General features: G+C 46.6%; 7 protein-coding genes across 7 annotated transcripts; 3 read left to right on the top strand and 4 right to left on the bottom strand.

Annotated features, from left to right (window-relative positions):
- Window positions 1-2,541: 2,541 nt before the first annotated feature.
- sclB (uncharacterized protein) lies at window positions 2,542-3,970 on the top strand (the record flags this gene model as incomplete). Its single annotated transcript, XM_057183490.1, has 2 exons — window positions 2,542-2,904; window positions 2,957-3,970. 2 exons carry the CDS (start codon window positions 2,542-2,544, stop codon window positions 3,968-3,970), a joined length of 1,377 nt encoding a protein of 458 aa, XP_057044940.1.
- Window positions 3,971-5,425: 1,455 nt separating this feature from the next.
- On the bottom strand, window positions 5,426-7,241 carry N7518_002561 (uncharacterized protein; the record flags this gene model as incomplete). Its single annotated transcript, XM_057183489.1, has 6 exons — window positions 5,426-5,977; window positions 6,055-6,176; window positions 6,229-6,636; window positions 6,692-6,768; window positions 6,821-6,990; window positions 7,077-7,241. 6 exons carry the CDS (start codon window positions 7,239-7,241, stop codon window positions 5,426-5,428), a joined length of 1,494 nt encoding a protein of 497 aa, XP_057044939.1.
- A 330-nt stretch (window positions 7,242-7,571) lies between these two features.
- N7518_002560 (phosphotransferase family protein) lies at window positions 7,572-9,294 on the bottom strand (the record flags this gene model as incomplete). The annotated part of the gene is made up of 3 exons (XM_057183488.1): window positions 7,572-8,509; window positions 8,566-8,929; window positions 8,980-9,294. The coding sequence occupies 3 exons, from the start codon at window positions 9,292-9,294 to the stop codon at window positions 7,572-7,574; spliced, it is 1,617 nt and encodes a 538-aa protein (XP_057044938.1).
- Window positions 9,295-12,088: 2,794 nt separating this feature from the next.
- On the top strand, window positions 12,089-14,117 carry N7518_002559 (putative carboxylesterase; the record flags this gene model as incomplete). The annotated part of the gene is made up of 5 exons (XM_057183487.1): window positions 12,089-12,252; window positions 12,313-12,551; window positions 12,618-12,940; window positions 12,991-13,299; window positions 13,353-14,117. The coding sequence occupies 5 exons, from the start codon at window positions 12,089-12,091 to the stop codon at window positions 14,115-14,117; spliced, it is 1,800 nt and encodes a 599-aa protein (XP_057044937.1).
- Window positions 14,118-14,352: 235 nt separating this feature from the next.
- On the bottom strand, window positions 14,353-16,042 carry N7518_002558 (putative extracellular lipase; the record flags this gene model as incomplete). Its single annotated transcript, XM_057183486.1, has 2 exons — window positions 14,353-15,384; window positions 15,437-16,042. The coding sequence occupies 2 exons, from the start codon at window positions 16,040-16,042 to the stop codon at window positions 14,353-14,355; spliced, it is 1,638 nt and encodes a 545-aa protein (XP_057044936.1).
- Window positions 16,043-16,375: 333 nt separating this feature from the next.
- On the top strand, window positions 16,376-17,965 carry N7518_002557 (putative MFS transporter; the record flags this gene model as incomplete). The annotated part of the gene is made up of 2 exons (XM_057183485.1): window positions 16,376-17,881; window positions 17,939-17,965. The coding sequence occupies 2 exons, from the start codon at window positions 16,376-16,378 to the stop codon at window positions 17,963-17,965; spliced, it is 1,533 nt and encodes a 510-aa protein (XP_057044935.1).
- A 239-nt stretch (window positions 17,966-18,204) lies between these two features.
- N7518_002556 (EXPERA domain-containing protein) lies at window positions 18,205-19,011 on the bottom strand (the record flags this gene model as incomplete). The annotated part of the gene is made up of 4 exons (XM_057183484.1): window positions 18,205-18,305; window positions 18,371-18,769; window positions 18,821-18,898; window positions 18,924-19,011. 4 exons carry the CDS (start codon window positions 19,009-19,011, stop codon window positions 18,205-18,207), a joined length of 666 nt encoding a protein of 221 aa, XP_057044934.1.
- Between the last annotated feature and the right edge of the window lie 2,794 nt (window positions 19,012-21,805).

Genomic DNA, 21,805 nt, shown 5'->3' with positions numbered 1-21,805 from the left:
TATGATTGGTAGTAGAAAAGATTCACAAAGCAACCAACCGTATAATTGTCTAGACTATTTAATATCCTGCATGAACGGGGTGACAGACCCCTTGCTGCTCCGCGTGCCGCATGTTCCACACCCCTTTTCCCTTGATCGGATCCTGCCGAGTTTATATATACATGAACTAGTGATATGATCACACCCCTCTATGCTATATTATAACACTATAGAGTAGGTATATCGATACAGCGAATAGGAGTAGACTAGCTATTCACTAGGCTCTGAATATACCACACACTCCCTTCCCATGACGTGAGATCCAAGGAATCCTGCAGTTCCAAAGCCAGGGATGGTGATCGGCATGCGCACGCGCAGAGGCAAAGGACAATGTGATCGAATGTGATCGCCCGGCTGCAGCCACATCGCTGTTGGGGTCCCCGGAAAAATAAAGACACCGAGTCCTTTTCCAGATATTCTCCTTGGAGCTCTTGGGACCATTTAAGACCTTTCAAGACCCTCTGCTTCTTATCGTTCCTCAATATCACTCCAACGATTCCAATACAAAGTCCGAGTCTAAGCGCAGAGAAAAAAAGCGAGAAAAACGCCCCCCCAACTGTGGGTATCACAGGAAACTGATTATTGCGAGACTCGGTATCACACCCGCAAACTATTTCCAGAAAATCCCCAAAAAGAAAAAAGGAGAAAAAGGAGAGAAAAGGGGACATTTACGGTGCCTGCAGTTGTCCGACTCGACCACGGTCAAAACCCTGTGAGACCTTTCCATCTCTGATCTGCGATTGTAACAGTAACCCCTAGACGGAGCATAAAAGGATCGACTCGGTCATACAATGATTTACCCGGGTGGATCGGAGAATAAGGGGATTTATCAATGTTTAAAAGGGTTCAAGGGTTTTAGGAGCATTTAAAGGGTTTAAGTGGGAGATCATCGAACTGCCGGGCGATGTTGTGGAGTCGAAATACTCAGATTGGCCAGATTCAGGGCGATTAATTCGCTAGGAGAGAAGGAAGAGGATATTTAAATTAAATATCCAAGACACAAAGTCTAAGGCGAAAGAACTCCGATTGACCTTATAATTGCCCAAAGGAGATGTAAAGGTCAAGGTGACCTCCCGATTGCAACCCTAAGACCACCAGCGACAATTGAATGAGGTTACTATCCTCCTATCCGACTATCCTACTATCTTAGATCCAATCTAGAATAAAATTAAATGCGTAAAATACGGAGTACATGTCCTCCCGTACTCGGAATGCGCATAGTCCACGCCGAGGTCGACTATTGGCAATGGCTGCGGGCACCGACGTCGATCCGTCAATCTTCCACCTTGCTTAGCCCTGATTGGTATACACTGCCACCCCTCTCCGAACGGAAAAATGGAAAAAACGAGGGAAAAGAAAAGGGAAAAGAACTATCCGTTGACTAGTGGCATTCAATCCCTTCCCTTTACCCGCTCGGGGAGGGGGGGGAGTGGCACTGACAGCGTTCTGTCAAATGCACGCCCTCAATGTCCTAGATAGGGGAGGGGGAGGGGGGAGGGGGGAGAGGAGGCAATCTATTCTTTATTCTCTTTTTTCAGTATCGAATGTATCTAATACCAGGCCTCCAAGGAAAGGAGTCTAAGGAGGGGCACCCGTTAAATCCATTATTCTCCAATGATCTACCATGACGAAGATCAAATCTATCAGCTACTAGCGCCTGCATGGACCACTACTCTTTCCTACACTGCTTATTGTGTGATAGTTCAGCGGTTCGTTTGGACTATCGAACGCCTTGGGAACATTCAAGTGGGGGTGTACTTTTTTATTCCCCTACTTTGGGCGACCTCGCACCACTTTCGGTCATATACTTCACCGTTTTCTCCCCTTTACACAAAAATACCCTCGAGGAACGTGGAACGTGTGATCAAGAGGTAAGGCGTGGGGTGGGGACTTTGACATTTTACTGCACCTTGATCCTAGCTCAATGATCGACCGCCATCCTGCAATAAGTCGCCCTAGGGAAGACATGCGTATGAGTAACCCTGTGCCCTGCTGTCATCTAGAAATCTCCCCATCGATGCAGTCTATTTTCTGACTCCTCCAATAGCGGATCGATCCACCTTGATTATAAGCTTGGGTCCTCGGACGGCATTGGAAGAACTTTGATGACCTCTGGCTCTTTTCTATTCTCCCTACACCGCGCTTTCTGTTTCGCTAGTTACTCCCAGATCTATTACTCAGACATGCTGTCTCAAAGAACCGCGCAATTCAGCGGTCTCTGCTTGTGAAATTGAACCAAGATATACTTCGGAATCCAGCAAGACCGAGAACGGAAAAAAGGAAAAACAAAAACAAAGCCGAAAGAAGCATTTGCCCCGTGGGCCCTTTCCCTTTCCTGCCTGACATCCGATGCACTCACTCGTGCTTCACCCCCCGAGCCTCACTATATCCCAATTCGGACAGCCCCGATTCAACCAGGGCCCAGAGCGGCTGCCGTTGAATCGATCTTGGACCCCCAATGCTCGAGGGTGCAGCCCCCGGGCTCCGATACCCCACCAATCTATGTCTGGATCTCCTCCAGCAAAACCCTCGGAGCTATCCGCAGAGATCCAGCCTCGGGGATATCCTCCCTCTCCCGGATTCACGGAGCGGTCTGCTGTGCCGGCATTGGAGCTATCGCAAATACCGGTTAATGAGCCACTGTCACGGGGATATAACGAACAGGGACCGGTTTATGCTGGATCTCCATTACTAGCAGGAGCACCAACATTGGACCCAACGCATCCCACAGGTCGATCACTGGCACAGAAATCAACCCGACGTACAAAGGCCCATGTGGCATCGGCTTGTGTCAATTGCAAGAAAAAGCACCTTGGATGTGACCCGGCTCGTCCATGCCGAAGATGTGTGCTTGCCGGAAAAGCTGTGAGTATTAATAAATTCCCGAGTGGAATTGTAACTAACGAGCAGGAAAAAGTCAACATGTGTGGACGTCACGCACAAAAAGCGAGGACGGCCCCCGTTAAAAGCAGAGGATTCATCTGTCAGGTCATACACCACGCACTTGGATAACCCGGCTATTCCAGCGGAGGCTCAGCCAACTATGCCCCCGCGGCGGACCGCTATGCATCGGGCCACTTCTTCACGGGAACTGCGTCCCATGACGGATCTACAGGGATTGGGGGATGTCGGCTCAGGCATACGGACACCACATCGGTGGTCCGCTTCGGTATTTCCTCTCACGCGGCCTATGGACCTCTCACCCACGGTCCCGGGTATGATTCGACGCCCGTTCTCTTCATCTGGACCGCCATCTTATTCGGTACCGACGCATTCACACGTACCTTCGCCGTATATGCCAATGGCAGGGTTTAATCCGGTCTTAAAAGTCAACACTATGTCTGGTGGCATGGATCGACGATTCCAAACATACGGTGTCCCAGCATTACCACCACCAACATCACCTCCTCAACATCAGCCACCACCAGTCGGTATGCCATTTCTACCGTATACTGAGACGCCTGGCAATCCTATCCGCCCAACGGCAAATGATTCACGAGTATCACTGTCACCTCGGGACCCATATACCGTTGAATCCCCAGTCCGGCTCCCCCCAATCCACCAGGCCACAGCTGGGCCACCCCCTCCCCACCATGTCCATCGCCTGAGCGACCCGTACCCAATGAATTGGACTCTCCCAGGCCGAGAAGAGCCCCTTTATGACCCCCGTGCTCTACCTCTCCACAGATCTGCAGGCCCGGTCTTCAACTACCCCCTCCCCCACCAACGCTCCTCCTCCATAACAAGCGCAACTATGGATCCCATACCCCGCCACCTTGGCCCAGTGGAACTGCCATCCCCGATCCAGATAGCATCTGGCCACTCGCCTTCTCTGACGAGGGCCGAACCACCCAGCACCGAAGCTGAAGGTCACGACAACAGACCGATCAAACGGCGCAAGATGGCTCTGGATGACATGGTCAACGGCTGATTATGGCACCACTGCTCCCATCCCATCTGAAACCTGATACTGATACCAATCGGAGGCTGGAGTTCCTCCTTGTACTGTATAATCATACTTTGAATCCCCTGTAGCAGGGTCTACAGGGACTAATCATTGCGCCATTTGGTCATTTCCGGTGCGAGCACCGAGAAAACAACCCTTGGACAAATCATTTCCTTGGTCTAATCTCATTTCCCACGTTTTTATTTTGTTTCCTAGATGCTGGACATGAAAAAGTACACGATCTCATTTCCCGGTGTTGTTTTCCTTTTTGTTTCCTTTGTTCCTATGTTTATGTGCCCGAATATCCCATCCGCATTGTTTTCTGATTTTGCTTCAACCGCATCTATCATATCCCATCTCATGACAGCTTTCTCGGATTAGCTTGTCTCTACTCTGCTGGACAAAATGGGAGCTGGGCTGGTTGAGGGTTTCTTTTGTCTGCGATATCATTTGTCTTTTTTTTTTATTGTCTCTTTTGTCATCTCTCGCATCTCATTTGTCTTATCTTCTCTGACTGATTCCCCTTCTCGCGAGTACCCCCTACAGTTGATGCGCGATTTTTTGTCTCCAATATATCATGGCACGGCGTTTCGCGGCGAACATGGGGGTGGTCTTGCATTGGTTTTTGTTCGATTTATTTTTTGCTTTATGGGTATATGGAATGTCATTGTCAACTTTATGTGCGCTGTACTTCATAGTCTGTATATATATACGTGTAACAACTAAAGATCACTTATCTGTTTAGTCTTGGACCTGGTGTAGATGATTGTTTTATGTGGTGGAGGTGGTTCATAGGGCTGATTACATGTTAACTCATTGTGCAGAATGTATAGTTATTCAGATCAGAAGATTAATCTACCACTAACTCTTCTCTCTTCATTGCACAGAGACAAAATAGAATTCTAATTGATATCAAGATGAAAATAAAAAAAATATCAAAAAATGCACTAAGAGGGAATCGAACCCCCGGCACAACATAACTTAGTAGTCGAATGATTACTTGGAAGTGTTATATGTTACCACTACACCATTAGTGCTGCTTATGATAACTGATCACTTTAAGAAAATATAGCGTAGTATTTCTAATTCCCATGTAGCAACTATACATGTGTTTAGTATGTGATGTGATACTTTTCGATAGTCTAAAATAACTTTCTACCGTGAATGACGTGCTGAATGACGGTTAAGAACTAATTAAAATAGAGTCCCTAAAGTTGTGGTTATTTGTGGTCGGAAATAATTATCTAGGAGTCATTCTTACTGTTGGTCAAGACAAATATATATTGAAGAACCAGGCGATACAAGAAAAGCCCCGACAAGAGATCAAAGCTTTCGGCATAAGCGACGCCTTCACCGCGGATCGGCGGTATATCCGACCGCAATACTAATGGCGTTTTCCTGTCTCTTATCCAACGATGATCAAACTTCCCAACTGTCGACCTACTGTACCAATGGTACCTTTGCCTGCTCGATCCCCTTGCAAATATCCACCTGCGAGTAAAGACCAAGTCCAACAAGCATCAGCAACAAGTTTGGAATCATCGGAAAGCGCAAATTATGCGTCCGATCCTGGATAATACCCATTTCCAGGGGATTGACCCACCCAGTCGCGAGATCCAAGGTGATCCCCAGACCGAAAAACTGCGCTTCCGAGTTCTCCGGAATCATGGAAGAGTAGATTGCACGGTTATACGCCCGAAGCGCACTACTGGTCGACATGAACAGGACCTGCTCAATCCAGAACTCGACCTGGTGCTTATAACCAATTGTAACATGGTTGCTGATTCCGATGCAGCCCCACAGCACACAAAGAATATTTACCACGAGGAAGGCATATGCGTATGATTTCACGGGGAGCCGAAGTCGCTCGTGGAGATACATGAGGCTCAAGCTGCCTGTGCAGGCAAAGATCACGCTGGTAAAGGACCAGACTGAGTAGACCCCGGAACTGCGGGAAAATCCAGTGACCTGGAGGAAGAGCGCGCCGATGAGCTGCAGGTGATTGAATAGCCGGTGCTCCATAGGACCCAGCCGATGCAGAACTTGAATGCTTCTGAGTAGTGCGTTACGATCCTCAGCAGTTTCAGCCAGTTTTTGAAGGCGATCAGCAATGGGAATTTGTTTTTCGTGCGGTCAAGCTCTTTGCCGGGCACTGATGGGAGAAGGCACTGGCCAAGGAAGGCAAACAGGACTGAGAAAGTCAGCTATCGAGGGTTCATAATCTAGAATCAAGTGCACCTTACTTGTGATGCAGCCTGCAATTGTAATGGCTAGAAGGTAGTTGAAGTACCCAACCTGCACATAAGATCCCCGCCCATACACAAGAATGACACCGATGATCAGGGCAGTCAAGCCACCGACATTGCCCGAAACCAAAGCTAGAACACTAATAGAGCCTCCTTTGTTCCACGTCGCTCTCTCCTCCTGGCCTCCCGCTACAAGGGAGTCACGGAACCAGCCCGTCGATCTCATAAAGATCGGGATGTATGACCACTCGATCACAGTATAAACGCCTCCGATCGTCGTTAAGAAGCAATATAGCACAGACAGGGCGGTCAGATGGCTATAAGTCTGACCGGCGAGTCCTGCAAAAGGCAAAGCCAATGCCCCAAACAGAAATATCGAGGCCATCATCATCGCCTTGCGGTAATCTGGAGGTATCTGGATCAGCGCTGAACATCTATGGTGTCAATTCGCTCTACGCACCGGCATAGTCTGCTAAGCCGGCCGTGAGAATCGATACTATGCCTTCCATGGAGCGACTGCTTGCTCGAAGGTACAATCTTTCTTCTCGTCAGCAAAAGTCACTCCGCAATCCAATGCCATGATACTCACGTATAGCTGTTATAGTCAATCTCCCCTCCACCGAATTTCACTAGACAACTGATGTTTGTTCCACGGCGTGAGCATGGCTTGTTAGATCCGGCCTGGTGGCCCAAGAGATTGGCTGCCGAGAGGATGGCCGCAGTCACATAATTCGAAACCATGGAAGATGTTGGGCCAGTCTAGAATTGGGCGAATGCATTATTGTCAGCATGTCGATCTCGCTCAAGCAGATGTCAATCCGAAGTAAGCATCCGTCCCCGCATACCGAGTAGCATAGCACCAAGAATCCCCACAGTGCTTTCTTCGAGTTAAAGGCAGCCTTGGAGTTGGCTTGCTCCAGATCGCGTTCTGTGGCCCGTAGCCCTTGCTTGTCCACGTCTTCCTCGTCTCTAGAGACGTGTTCTTCGACAGAATCCCGCACTTCGGTCATAGTGTAATTGGGAATCACACCGCTGGCGCACAAAAAATCCAAAAAATCCGACGGGAAAGACGCATTCAAGAAGAAAGGTAGCAGAGATGGAAAGGCGACGAAGAAAATAGGAAAACAAGAGAGACAGCATTTTTAAATCCCGTGTAGCTTCAATATGGAGTGGATAAGAGCGTAATTGTGCAATATAATAAACGCTTTTGATTCCATTTGGAGTGAGCTAGTTTGAGCACTTTTCCTATATTGAAGTCAATTTGGGGGTCATCCTTGGCATTTATCAGTCTCAAGTGGTTACTGCTTGTCTCCTCTCTCGGCCAATCAGATTTGCCATATTCAGTGTGTTCGAGTATCTTGATCTTGAAACGGCCATGCCCGGCACCATGCTTCTCTCTCCGCTGGATTATGGGCCATATGATCCAAGAACTGTTCCTTCACCATCTCCAATTTGACCTTCGCCTGCGCATACTCCTCATGGCTTACCCAGCCTTGCCAACCATTCTCTGCACCGCCTAGGGCCTCTAGAACATCTTCCATGAGCTGCACACCTTCTTCCCACTTCTGTTGATCTACCTTTTGTTGCACGATATCATCATCAGTAAAGGTGATCGGGCACGGTGTTCCATCTGCGCCAACTGTTGTGCTCCACTGTTCAACAAGTTGAATCAATTGGCCCTTGATAATTGTTTCACCGTCGTTCAAAACCTGGGATATGAGTGAAATAATCTGGGATCCAAGTACGTTGGAATACTGAAGCGCTCTGAAAACATCCTTATTCTGTCGTCCAGATTGAATTTCATAAAGTTTGTATAATAATTGTTGAGTTCGTAAGCCTTTGGCTTTGGCTTTCTCTTCAGCGCTCAATGTCTGGAAATTGTCTGGAAGAGAAGGAAGACAAAGACCTTCATCTGGCTTTGGCCCATTGAAATCCAGGAATGCGGGTGTAATCACTTGTTGGCACAATGGAGCGACATGTACGCTTTGCCAGTCAATGACAGCAAGAATCTTGGAAGGATTATTTGGATCCACAAAGATATTATCCGCATGGAGGTCGGTATGCCAGAGAACAGGCTTTGTCACGGTCGCGTCCTTCGGAACTATAAAGGATGCAATTTTGCGGAAATCAGAGATAACATCGAGTTTTGCTTGAGCCGTAGGCTGATATGACCCGGGCGCGCCAAAAATCCCCTCTGGTCTGGGGAATCGGCTAAGGTGTTTGATACACTCTTCTTCGCGACTCGCCATCAAATGGACATAGTCAATCATTGTATTCCCTAGAAGAACCCACGTCAGACAAAGGCATTGGTGTTCAAGAGGTAGAAAAACGCACATGGTCCTTTGTAAGACTCGATCGCACTTCGTCCATCTTCCAGGAACCTGCGATCCGTTGTCGGCCCGATCGCAAACCTAGGGAATGCAGTTGACAAACATCCATCTTTGGAGTCTGCTAGATCATTTTCATAGTAAATGCTACCAATCCGGTCAAAACTATGAGCAATAAGGGAGCGTTCAAAGTCAATGATACTTTGGATCAACTCCCGCTTCTGGTCGGTGCTCATTGTTGCCCACTGTGTGCTTAATAAGACACCATTTGCCTTCTCCATGATGATATACTCAGCACCGACAGCATTATCCTCTGCGCTATTATTCCAGGCATGAACCTTGGGCACTGGGATCCCTGCGATGGTACTTGCCTGCCCAGACTTATTATGAAGGACCATAACAATGGGGTCATTGAACTTACAAATTCCATGGTGGCGACTTCACTCGCAGTTGTGTAAAAGCGGGGGCCAGCATTCGGATTTGTAACCTTGGCGACGAGTTGATGTCCGCTCTCCGTGGTGAGAAGGAATGCTTTGCTGTAGTTTCCCTCGGGGAGCTTTTCCACTTTCGTGCAGACATGGGGGCCGGAATCCAGGCTCTGCATGGCAACTTTCACGAGTTCATCAAAATTGAAGTTCACGCGCCTTTCAGCTAGCTGTTGAGTCTCGTTGAACAGCCAGCGACCCGCGGTATAAACGTGGAACTCCGGCTTGTCCCAACTCTGGCCTAAATACATAATCTCATTCAGCATAAGCCAAGCTTACCAGACTGAAAACCCGTGGAGACCATGTCTGACCTTGAATTGAGGTGGTAAAAGAAACCCGTGGATTTGAGGACCAAGATCGGTGCATTCTGGGGGAATTTAAAATCCGGGCGCGCAAAATGAATCGGGTAAAGCCTGAAATTGCGGAAGAAAACACTCCTCGCTTAGTTGCAGTTGACATGGCTCAAGGCTTGGAGGTTGCAACTCGAAGTTGGTGCTGTGTTGATTCGGAACCCCGTGATCGGCACGGAATTTCTAGGTCCCGAGATACCTAACCAGGCACGTATCGGATGGAATATTGACGAGACGGCAAGACCACATAGACACAGATGAGACACGCAGTACAGAAGTACAGGGTATTGTTTGTACAAAGAGAGGAAATGTGTGGAGTGGCAAGCAACAAGGCAACAAAGACCCACACTCTATCCATGGATAACAGGAAAGCTTAAAAAAGCCAATTTTGGCAAAGTGAGGGAGGTTAGTATTTGTAAATAAGAAAATTAGATCAATAGGAATCAGAAAGAACATTTTTTTTTTGGAAAAACAACGATTCGGTCTTATTGGAAAGCACCGTGATGAAGGTGATATGTTGAAAAAATACCATCAACTTGGATAAAATACTGAAAATAATACTGAAAATACTTGAAAATACTGGCAGGCACACATTTCCTTAAAGAAACAAATCGGACGGGTTTTCCCAACAAGTTCCGACAGTATGGCCGAGTGGTTAAGGCGCTAGACTTGAATCCTAATTTGAGAAATCTAGTTCTTTCGAGATCCAGGGTTCAAATCCCTGTGCTGTCGAATATCTTTTTTTACGTTTTATTTTTTTCTCTCTCATTGAGTCTAAAATAAATATTGCCTGTTTCCAAAATTTTGGTTGCATTTATCAATTGGTGGTTTATTTCCGTAATATTTCTTGGCTATCTGATCGAGACATGGAATACGATCGTTCCACTATTGATAGTTCTATCTCGGGATTTTGATTCGATCGTGTCTCAATCAATGTTGTCGAATCATTCCCATTCCGTGAGAGCATCCTCCCTTCACTGTGCATACTCAGTGTTTTTGTATGCCTCCGTGAGCTATTTTGCCTAGCTCTATATCCTGCTCCGGAGTCTGACTCTCCGATACGTGAGTGGTAAGAGGCAGACTTTTTGAAGGGCCCGATTGCTAGTTTGTATAAAAAGGGGAGATTCGCGCAAGCAATCCCACAAAGTACTTCGTATATAGACAGAATTCCGAGCGGAACACCAGCCCCTAATTCTGTTATCAGCTCTGTGGATACTGAATCAGGACATTTTATTCGACGTACAAGTGAAGTCTGACGACCCTTGTGAGACCACAACTGTTAAGCGAGCAAGAGTAACGCCGCAGGTGCTAAACAGGTCAGAAGAATCCCAGTCGGCGGAGATCATAACTTACAATAGACCAATGGCAAAAACACCTGCGATCTCCAATTTTCGCTTTCGATTGACGTGCAGTCCGAAGATAATCGGTAGGGGAAGAAGAAATACCCATATGTCGCTGACCAGGTTCGTGATGTTGGTGAAGTAGGAGAATGCCACCAGATTTATACAGGTCCCCTTAACATCCGAATCCCAGCTTCTCTCAATGGGGATACACTGTAGCCCTAGGCCGATCTCCATGGCTGCGAGCCAGCAAAAAATAAAGACTGCGGTGCCAATGATCACTCGGCGAAAAACAACCGTGCTAAAAATGCGATAGTAAAGCCCAAGAATCGAAAGCTTAATGCTTGCAATAGCCCAGTCGTAGAAATGGCTGAAGATATAGTCGCCCTATTCAGAATGTTCAGTATGTGAATTAACATGGTGAATTTGTTGAAATCACCCGTAAGAAACCTTGGACTTCATGGGTACTGAGAGTAGCTTGATGTCTCCCAAAGCCGTATGGTGGACCTATACGTAGTAAAGTTCAATCTGGGTCAGCCTTACCCTTGCAAGAATTCAATATATATCTTGGCATAAGAACCTACCATACACCAAGCCACTTATACACAGTCCAACTGATATTGCCTACAGCAGTATTAGAAAATTGAATATCTCAACAACAACATGATCCGGAAAGAAAAGTTGGTTCAGACCGTGGACAAAGTAATCATATAATCATCAAAGCTCAAAGGATCTTTGGATGAAGGTCGTAGTACCACGAAAAGCCGGAGCCCAGTAAACAAAATCATGAATGGAATGGGAACTGAATAGCATATAGTCACGGTGGTGACCCGCGACGCGCTCAAATCGACTTCCTCCGCCATTACGGGGAGAGTGAAGGATTCTAAAAAATCCCCGACCGTTGAGCGATATATTAGTTGCTCCATTGCTTAGAGGCCGACTCCTTATTTTGGCCCCCATTGCCCCATTGCTGCTCCCGTGTTCTGCACATTTGAACATCGTATATTGCTTGTGGATACGGATGGATCAATCAGAACGGTTTGCAATCGCTTAGTAGCGGCCTGGATGATATGCTAAGCTCGACACTAACAACACAACCATTCAGGATACGCATAGTATATTATATACCCCTTTAAATAGTGGAGTCAATAAACAACGGGACATTCGGGCTGATCCGCTCGCTTCCAGGAATGTTACATGGCCCGTGGATTCCCGAGGTCGCTTAGGGCTGTCAGTCCTGCAGGAGGTGTACATAAGGAGCTCGTATTCACCAATCACTATCGTCTCATAAAAATACCACCCGTCCCGTCTCTTTTCCTCTCCAATCATCCGATTCCAACGGTGGAGATTCAGTTATGGGTTTCGCTGTCGGAATAAGCAGCCTTGTTTTTCTGGCTCTCACCACTGCCCCGGCTGGTTTGGGTACTCCGGTCCAAACTTCGAGCCCGGTGGTTGATTTAGACTACGCCACCTACCAGGGGTACTATGACAACACCTATGACCTCAATGTCTTCAAAGGGTAAGAACATACCGAATCAGGCTTGACGAGCGTGTTTTTTTATTTACTTATTATCTAAAGAATTCGATATGCGGCCCCTCCTGTTGGAAAGCTGCGATGGCAACCGCCACAGGCCCCTGCAGTGAACAAGACTTCTATTCAGTCTGCCACCGAACAGCCTCCACTCTGCCCACAGTCCGGTGCTGCACAGCTTCCAGAATTATATGGCTTCGGCTCAGCCCTGGGCAATGAGGACTGCTTGTTCTTGAATTTGTATGCTCCGCCCGGGGCCAAAGATCTCCCTGTTCTCCTTTGGATTCGTAAGTCTACGCACAAGTCAAAAATAAAAAGATTTGACCGAAAGAACATGTTCTAAGCACCAATAGATGGTGGTGGATATGGGCTTTTCGGGGCCGAATACGACCCCAGTGAATGGATCGCCACAAACGAAAACGGGTTTATTGCAGTTATGATTCAGTATAGACTGGGTGCCTTTGGCTTTTTGTCCTCGGAAGGCGTGCACAAGTATGGCAAGGCCAATGCAGGTCTGCTTGATATGCGTTTCGCACTCGAATGGGTCCAGGAGAATATCGAAAAGTTCGGCGGTAATGCATCCCGCGTCACAATTGCCGGCGAGTCTTCTGGAGCAGGCTCGGTGCTGCTGCAATCAATCGCTTATGGTGGTCGCGAGGACCACTTGTTCAATAATGTAAAGTTACAGCGCCATGAAATCCGAGACAGTCTGGCTAACTTGCATAGGTTATTGCCGCCAGCCCTTATACCACTGACTTGCACCAGTACGATGGTAAAGTGCCGACAGGTCACTATCAGGATTTTGCCGCACGAGCAGGGTGTTACAATGGGGCCAATGTATCCGAGGCAGCCGTATTTGACTGCCTTGTCAATGCCGACACCGATACTTTGCAATACGCTAGTGCAAATGTCTCCATTTCAGGAGCATGGGGTACCTGGGCCTTCCTGCCTGTGGTTGATGGCGATTTCATTCAGGAACTTCCATCCAAGCAATTATACACGAAGAAAGTGAGCGGCAAGCGCGTTTTATCTGGAGTAAGTCCATTGATCATACCAACACATAAGTCCGTTTAAGCTAACTCCTCCAGAACAATGCCAATGAAGGCGTTCCGCTTAGCCCACCATTTGTGAACACCACTGCCAGCTTCCTGAGTTACGTCAAGTCTACTTTCCCATTGTTCTCCCGCAGTGACTATTCCCGCCTGTTGGATATCTACGGGTTCCGAATCAGCTCTCCCCAAGACACTGCCCCCCGATACGATACACTAGGCGACCATGGCCAGAACGCTCTGAACCAATCAGAAATGGCAACCGGTCTTCAGCAAACAGTCTTCGACATCTATGCCGAATCAGCCTTCGACTGCCCCTCTTACTGGCTTGCGGATGCTTTCGCTGGAAACAATACCAAGGAGAGTTGGAAATATCAATACTCCGTGACCCCCGGGTACCACGGGGCAGATCTGTCCGCATACTTCTCCGTTGGAGCGACTACGCCTACTCCTGGTATGATCCATGCATTCCAGAAGATTTGGGGCAATTTCATCATCAATGACACCCCAGTCATCTCCATTGTCGATGCAAAGGGTGGTGCAGACAATTCTACCGTGCCTGAGGGTGCGAACGGAGATATCTCCTGGCCAAGGTGGAATAGCAACTCTCCTGTGTTGATGAACCTGAACACCACGGGTGGAACAACGGTCTATGAGAAAGTTACTGATAATCTCTCTTACTGGATTCGGCAAGGACCTGGAGTCACGAATGAGTTCAGCTTGGCAGATGCGTCGAAGTGGGAAGGCGGCCGTGGTAAGCGCTGTGAGTTCTGGAGAAGTGTTGGCCCACGCGTGCCAGCATAAGCCATTTGGTCCTTCTTTTGATTGAAATTAGGCTGTAAATATTCATTTGAATATCCCAGGCTTGAAGTACAAGCATTTTGTATATTAATATTGCACATATGACTTTTCGTATAGATTTTCTAGAAGGGAAATATATGAACGACGTCATAGTTCGCGGCTGGTCATTCTAAATAGATATTTACAGGGATGTAAAAAGACGCACGAGAAAGCATGAATTCATTCTGTTCAATATCCATCAACCAAGCTGGGAAATCGGAACCTTCGACCACCAAAATTCCGTCTGTTCTTTTGCCCAATCATCCGCGACACATTTCGCAGGAGGAGCAACATTACCTCCGATCAACTCCTCATTCCCCTCTCCAAAGATCAAAACTTGTGTATCCGCCGGCTGGAAGGGCTTCCACTCCGGTCTTTGTCCATATCGACCAGACACGGCATTAGGATCACCGGTTGTAATGAAACTAGTCAAGTAGGCATGAAGTGTGCCAGAAAGCTCTTTCTGGGATTCTGAAATTCCCGTGATAGCACTGTTAAAGGTCTCATAGTACATATTATCGGCATGATTTGCTCGACCGACGACCGTCCTAGGTAGCGCCCAGTGATAAAGGTAAACGGGAACACCTTCCGATGACGCAAATTGTGCTGTCTGGCGGACCGGTGCCACATAAGCATAGTGTCCGTAGGCAGCTTCAATCCGTTTATATTGAGGTCCGAGGCCCTCGCCCCGTCTGTCTTCAATATAGGGTGATGTGGGATCAACGGCGGGGTCAGGATAGAGCTTCTCGATTGTGTCGAGATCAGACGACGAGAGCTCCGGCAGAAGACTGTGCCAGAACTCGCGGAACTGGGAGGCGTCTGACATTTTCTTGTCGACGTACATTGTTCCCTCGTTGCTGTTGAACCCGGTCATGATGGGTACTTTATTCCAGACTTTTGACTCCCATGCCTCGAGGGGCTTGCGAGGGATAATGTCCCCATCAATCACGGGCTGGAACGCCCACCGCAGGGAAGGGTTGTACTTGTCGAAAACAGCCGTTTGGGCATTTGTAACAGTCAGGCTGGGGAGTGAACGTAGGAATGGAAAGATTTCAGCATCGGCTAGACCGGGTGGGCAACCGACTTCTTGGAGGAAGTCTGTAAACTGGTCCTCGTGGACCTTGGCGTTATATGGGCGAACAGCACGGGAAGTTGGTGCTCCAGACTCGATAATAACACGATGGAACAATGGTGATTTGTGCTCGTCGTAATTAAGGAGGTGGTGGCCAATCTAGATTTTGGTTAGAATAAATATTTCAGAAATCAGCAATTGGGAGATTCACTGAATGCGCGCCCGCAGAAAGACCACACAAAGTGACGTTGGCAGGATCACCGCCAAAACTGGCGATGTTCTCTTGGACCCATTGCAATAAAAGCACCTGATCACGCAATCCGAGATTCAGCAACCCCTCCTTCTGCGACAAACTTGAAGGCAGGAATCCAAGAGCTCCAATGCGATAACCAAAGCTCACGGCAACGAAGGGGTGTTCCGACCACGCCACCATGGACGCAGTATTGTGCATAGTTGCCGCTCCTCGATTGAAAGCACCGCCGTGGATATAGACCGCGACAGGGAGCTTGCGCCCATCATTGTTGCCGGCCGGTCGAAATATGTTCGCCGTCAAGCAGTCTTCACTCTGTACGAGCTTCGGTCCTCCAGAGAGAAGTGCCTTTCCAGGAGCCGCGGGGCCATATTTGGACGCATCAATGGTATCTGATGAGCTCGGAACTTTGATTGCTGGTCTGAAGCGTCGATCGCCTACAGGAGGGAGGGCATACGGGACTCCCAAGAAGGCGTCGACGGGTTGGGGGAAGGTGTCTTTGAGTTGGGTCCCTATTACGTGGCCTTGCGCCAAGGTGACAGAGGGGGACTTGGCATCAGCAGTCATGATGTATCACGGTTCAATGGTAAATCAACGAAGAGAAATCCCGAGAGATAAGAGCTGGGGTCGGCAGCAAGATATAGCACCGCGGGCGTGGTCGCTATCTCTCCGGGATTCAAAAGTAGCGCCGAAGTCATACCGTGTGGGGGCTATCTTGGTGGAGCCGAAGGTAAATACGTATAGCATCGTGGGGATCGCCGGTCGAAAGTAGCTAAGTTATACCGTGCGGGGGAAAACCCCAAAGATAACGGAAAATTATGACCGAAGGATTCGAGGGATATATATGGCTCCCTGATATCTTTTTGTTTACCATTACTCATTACTCATTGAATTGCGAGCATGGAGATCGACAAGAAATCACCCGCGGACACGATTGACGAGAAAGATGTGCAAATTGGCACTATAACGGATCTCGATGAAGGAGAGGTCTTCCTCCGCCAACATGGATTCAACCAAGAGGCCATCCAGGCACTCCTGGATGACGAGCCACGCAACAAGGCATTGGTCCGCAAAGTAGATCTTGTTTTGTTACCTTTACTTTCTGGAACGTATATGCTTCAGTATATCGACAAATCAGCACTCGCCTACTCTGCCGTATTCGACCTTCTCTCTTCGACACATATGTCAAGCAACCAATACAGCTGGCTCGCCAGTATCTTTTATTTTGCATATCTCGTCGCCGAATACCCATGGAATATCCTGGCACAGAAAACAAAGCTTGCCAAAGTCGTCTCTGGGAACATTATTGCCTGGGGAGCCATGCTCATGATTACTGCCGCCTGCTCCTCCTTCACTGGAATGGCTATCTGCCGCTTTCTTCTGGGAGTCTTCGAAGCCCCCATCACCCCATGCTTTATGATGATGATCGGAATGTGGTACACACGTGCTCAGCAACCGTTCCGTGCCGGTGTCTTCTACAGCTGCAACGGACTGGGAGCTATGGTAGGTGGCATTCTCACATATGGAATTGGACAAATCGACACCATTGCTGTATGGAGAGCGATTTACCTCATTCTGGGCGGCATTACCCTCGTCTGGGGAGTCGTGATGCTCCTCTTCCTCCCGGATGACGTTATCTCATCGAAGCGTTTCACCCTGGACGAAAAGGCCCTCCTCATTGGCCGCGGTCGACTCGGCCAGACCGGTATCATCAATCACCAGATCAAATGGCATCAAATCCGTGAAGCTTTCATTGATCCACAAGTTTGGATCTTGTTCTTCTTCACTCTTCTGAACGAGGTCGTAAATGGTGGGATCGCGAGCTTCGGAAAACTAATTATCAGGGGGTTGACCAATGACTCGGCCACTGCTATCGCTTTGGGTATTCCCTTTGGAGGATTCCAGATCTTCTACGTCCTAGGAGGAACATATCTTGCATCTCGAATCAAAAACTTCCGAACTGTCATCATGTTCATTTACTTGATGCCGACTGTCATCGGCGCCAGTCTCCTATGGAAGCTGGACCATCAGACATACAAGGTCGGCGTGTTGTGTGGTTATTATATCATTGGTGCTTACGTCTGCTCTTTGGTACTGGCTTTGCAGATGCCGGCGACAAACCTGGGTGGTTATACAAAACGTACAACCAGTATTGCCTTCGTTTTCTTTGCGTACTGCGCTGGCAATATCATTGGACCCCACGCGTTTCTCGCAAAGGAAGCGCCCGTATACCAGACCGGAGTCAAGCTCATCCTGGCATGCTCGTCTGCGCAAGCTGCTTTGGCTGTTTTGCTGCGGTTTGTGCTGGCTCGCAGAAACAAGCTGCGAGATGCTGCTGCTTCTGCTGTGGGCCATATCGAGTCATCTGTCGACCAGAGTGCTGGGGCAGATCTAACTGATTTCGAGGTTAGTGACTGCATATCATTGTTCCTTTCTGCGATCTTTTCACTAACCAGTTAACAGAACCCAAACTTCCGATACGTTCTTTGAAATATAGCTTTCAGATCATTGCTTCTAATTATACGCTGTCGTGTTATAAATATTCCCGCTTTAGTTATCCCTAGGCTGTTACGTAGGGATCGTAGGACGGTGCTGAACGACTGTTGCCGAGTAGGCGAATTGAGACCCAATGCCACAGCACTCACCAAATGTAATTTTGCCATCGTTTAATACATCGGGTCTGCCTAGGTCTATACAACCAAATCCGATATGGCGTTGAACAGATTTCTTCAAGACGTTTTCTTCGCATCCCCATTTATCCCGACCGTGCTCACCCTCTTGGCCTCCGCGAAAACCCTCCCACAAGCTCTCACACTATGGGCAATGAGCACTAAAACCATTAGCACAGTTCACTGACCAACTCTGAAGAAACGACAAAATGAAAAGACCACTTACAAATCGGAATAACAATCCAAAACCCATTCAATAGCACAAAATACCCATAAAAGTAATATCCCTCGGGCCTGGAGTACTCAACCCCATACACCAGAAAGTCAAACGCACAGGTCCCGTAGTACAGTACATCCCCGTACAGCTGTCCAGTGGAGATGATAATCTGCAGCGGGTGTCGGAAGGGATTCTCCGTGACGATGAAAGACGCAAGGACGAATGATAACGGGCCCCAGAACCAGGCGGTAACGGACTCCATGGACATGACGAAGGCGTGCGAAGTGAGATACCGCGAATCAGACATGGAGTATTCTTTCCATAGTTGCGCGAGGAGTTGCTGGGAGCCCGGAAGGGTGGCGAAGTTTAGGGCATAGTAGCCTTCGAGGATGAGGTGGATAGAGCCGCCTGGTTGTTTGTTAGTACTGGGTGTGCATAGACGGGGAAGGGAAGACATACATAGGGTAAACCAAAGAACAATAGAGAGTTCAGCGATCGTAATGTGAGGGTTTTTATTTGTCGCGATAGTTTTGGCGGCTGTTAAGATGATTATGCAGGTGACAGCGAACCAGCGTTAGGGTGCTCCATTCGTTATGGACGTAGCTGGGGATTTCTACGCCAACAGGGTAGTAAGAGTGGAGAGGGGTCATGATGGGCTTTCACGAATGAGATGAAAGATGAAGTGTATTTGCAAGGACTTCTGATTTGGATAGATATACAATATAGGGGGGATATGGCTCATAAGCGATGGTGATACGATCCGGAACAAGACATCGTCGGGTTCCGTGTACGGCGGCCGAAATGGGCCAACTACTCGGCTTTGATTGTATGGGGAGTTTGAAAAGGTCAAGCTCATAATGAGACACAGCTGGAATTGGAAAAGACACTGTGGAAAATCATCATATCGTACGGAGTACGGATACTCTGCGGTGACGGCGAATTACCAATTTTGGTTTAGCGTGCCTCTTTGGGTCTAGCTCCCTCCACGTGACTGACATCGCTGTGCGTGTCTCTATAAAGTCGCCTTCATCGCCCCGACTGTTGTTCGCCGAATGTTTCGCCTGTTACGGCCCCTTTCTTGCCATCTGCGTCCTGTGTGCATCCTGCCAGTGAGGTATTTTTGCCATTAATCTAGCTCGCCGAGCCCTACTGCCCCCTCGGTTACTAGCGCGAACTGACCAGTCCTTTGCCCTCGTTCAACCTCTTAAGCGCTCTGTATGTAGCTTTGCCTTACCTATCCCCTTTTCTACGCGTAGAATCGCCGAATATACTCGATATAAGGTATTTTTGCCTTTAGTCTGCCACGCTGAACCACGCCTCTGCCTCATGGATATATCAGCTGGCCGGTGTGAGACCCCTAGGTATGGAATGCCTAAGGGAATGCTGTATATAATGGAGGATCGGGAAATAGAGATAGTGATATACATAGGGTATATTGGAACTAATAGCTGCTTCTCCAAAGAAGCAGTATACGAGGATAATATATAGGTTTATAGGTCATATGACCTAAGGAGTAGACTTCTCCAAAGCCCGACCCGAGCCCGAAATTTGGGCCCGTGGCCCGACCCGCACGGGCTTCGGGCCCAACCTCCCTAGGCCCGGCCCGGCCCGAAGCCCGCGCGGGTCGGGCCTAAAAGCCCGTGAATAGCCCGTTTAGCCCGAATTTATATAATATAGAGGTCTTGGCGCTCATAAGTCAGATTATATAAGATTAATAAATTACAGTTTTTTATTGCTGTTTTAGTCTGGTCATATTCTAATAAAAAACATACTAATTCGTCCATAAACGTCAAAAATGAAGCCATTCCCAGATCACCTCACCAATTCATCTGGTCTTCCCGCAATATACCGATTTGTCTATAAATATTAAAAATAAAGCCATTCCCAGATCACCTCACTAATTCATCTGGTCTTCCCGCAACATACCGATTCGTCCACAAACGTTAAAAATAAAGCCATTCCCAGATCACCTTACCAATTCATCTAGTCTTCCCGCAATATACCGATTCGTCTATAAACGTCAAAAATGAAGCCATTCCTAGATCACCTTACCAATTTATCTAGTCTTCCTGTAACATGCCGATTCGTCTATAAATGTCAAAAATGAAGCCATTCCTAGATCACCTTACTAATTTATCTAGTCTTCCCGCAATATGCCGATTCGTCTATAAACGTCAAAAATAAAGCCATTCCCAGATTACCTCACCAATTCATCTAGTCTTCCCGCAATATACCGATTCGTCTATAAACGTCAAAAATAAAGCCATTCCCAGATCACCTTACTAATTCATCTAGTCTTCCTATAATATACCGATTCGTCTATAAATGTCAAAAATGAAGCTATTCCCAGATTACCTTACCAATTCATCCTATCTATATATAAATGCAAATTCATCCTATCTATATACAAATATAAATTCATCCTATCTATATATAAATGCTATATATAAATGTAAATTTATCTAATCAATTCAACCACTACTAATAATTGAGATAATTTAATTCTAAAAATAGTATTTAAATGCTAGATAGTAGAGAGTATCTAATTAATTAAATGCAACCTCAATTTATTACTAGTTATGGTATAATTATATAAAGGAGTTAGGACTAAAGCCTATAGATTATTAGTATAAAAACTCTACAGCCCAGCGAAATACTATATAAACCTATAATTAAATTTCAGATAAAACCAATTAATCAGACTAATTAAGTAAATAAATTAATTAGATATATTAGTAAGGTAACCTCGGAATAGCTTTATTTTTAATATTTATAGATAAATTCGTATATTTATAGCTCCTAGGCCTAAAGCCTAAGAACAGCCCGCCTTAGCCTAAATTTATCTAGAATATATATCTTAGCGCCTAGAAGCCTACTTACTAAGTAGAATAGTATATAGTTATTTTAGTTTCCTAATTAAATAACAGCCTTTTATATCCTAGTAGCCTTAAAATTTTAGTTTTTATTTATAAAATAATTTTTAATATAGCTAGCCACTTATTATTTCTAGAAAAAAAAAAAAATAGGCCGATTTAGTGATACTTTATAGATAGGCTAGTCTCTATATAGAAATATATATTTAATTATACTAGTATATATACATTTAAATAATATTTAGTACCCCTAACTACTATAAATAATTAAGATTAATTATAATTTATTAAGGATCTCTACATTTTATTAATAAAGAGGCTAGAATTAAAGGAAAATCAGTATTCAATTATATATATCTAGGACTAGGACTCTATATTATAGTACAGCTAGTAATATAGGTATACTAGGTATATTATAGTGAATTGTAATACCTATATAACCGAATCCTTTAATCTAAATACTAATAAAAGACTATTAGGGGAATTAAGAGATATCTAATCCTATAATATAATTTAAAAATAGTACCTAAAAGAAGAGGGAGGCCTAATAAGGCTAAGAAGGTATCTTAAT

The sequence above is a fragment of the Penicillium psychrosexuale genome, assembly GCF_028828465.1.
Source record: "Penicillium psychrosexuale strain IBT 29551 chromosome Unknown utg000002l, whole genome shotgun sequence".
Lineage (NCBI taxonomy): Eukaryota > Fungi > Ascomycota > Eurotiomycetes > Eurotiales > Aspergillaceae > Penicillium > Penicillium psychrosexuale.
This window is presented reverse-complemented; position numbering and strand designations above follow the sequence as displayed.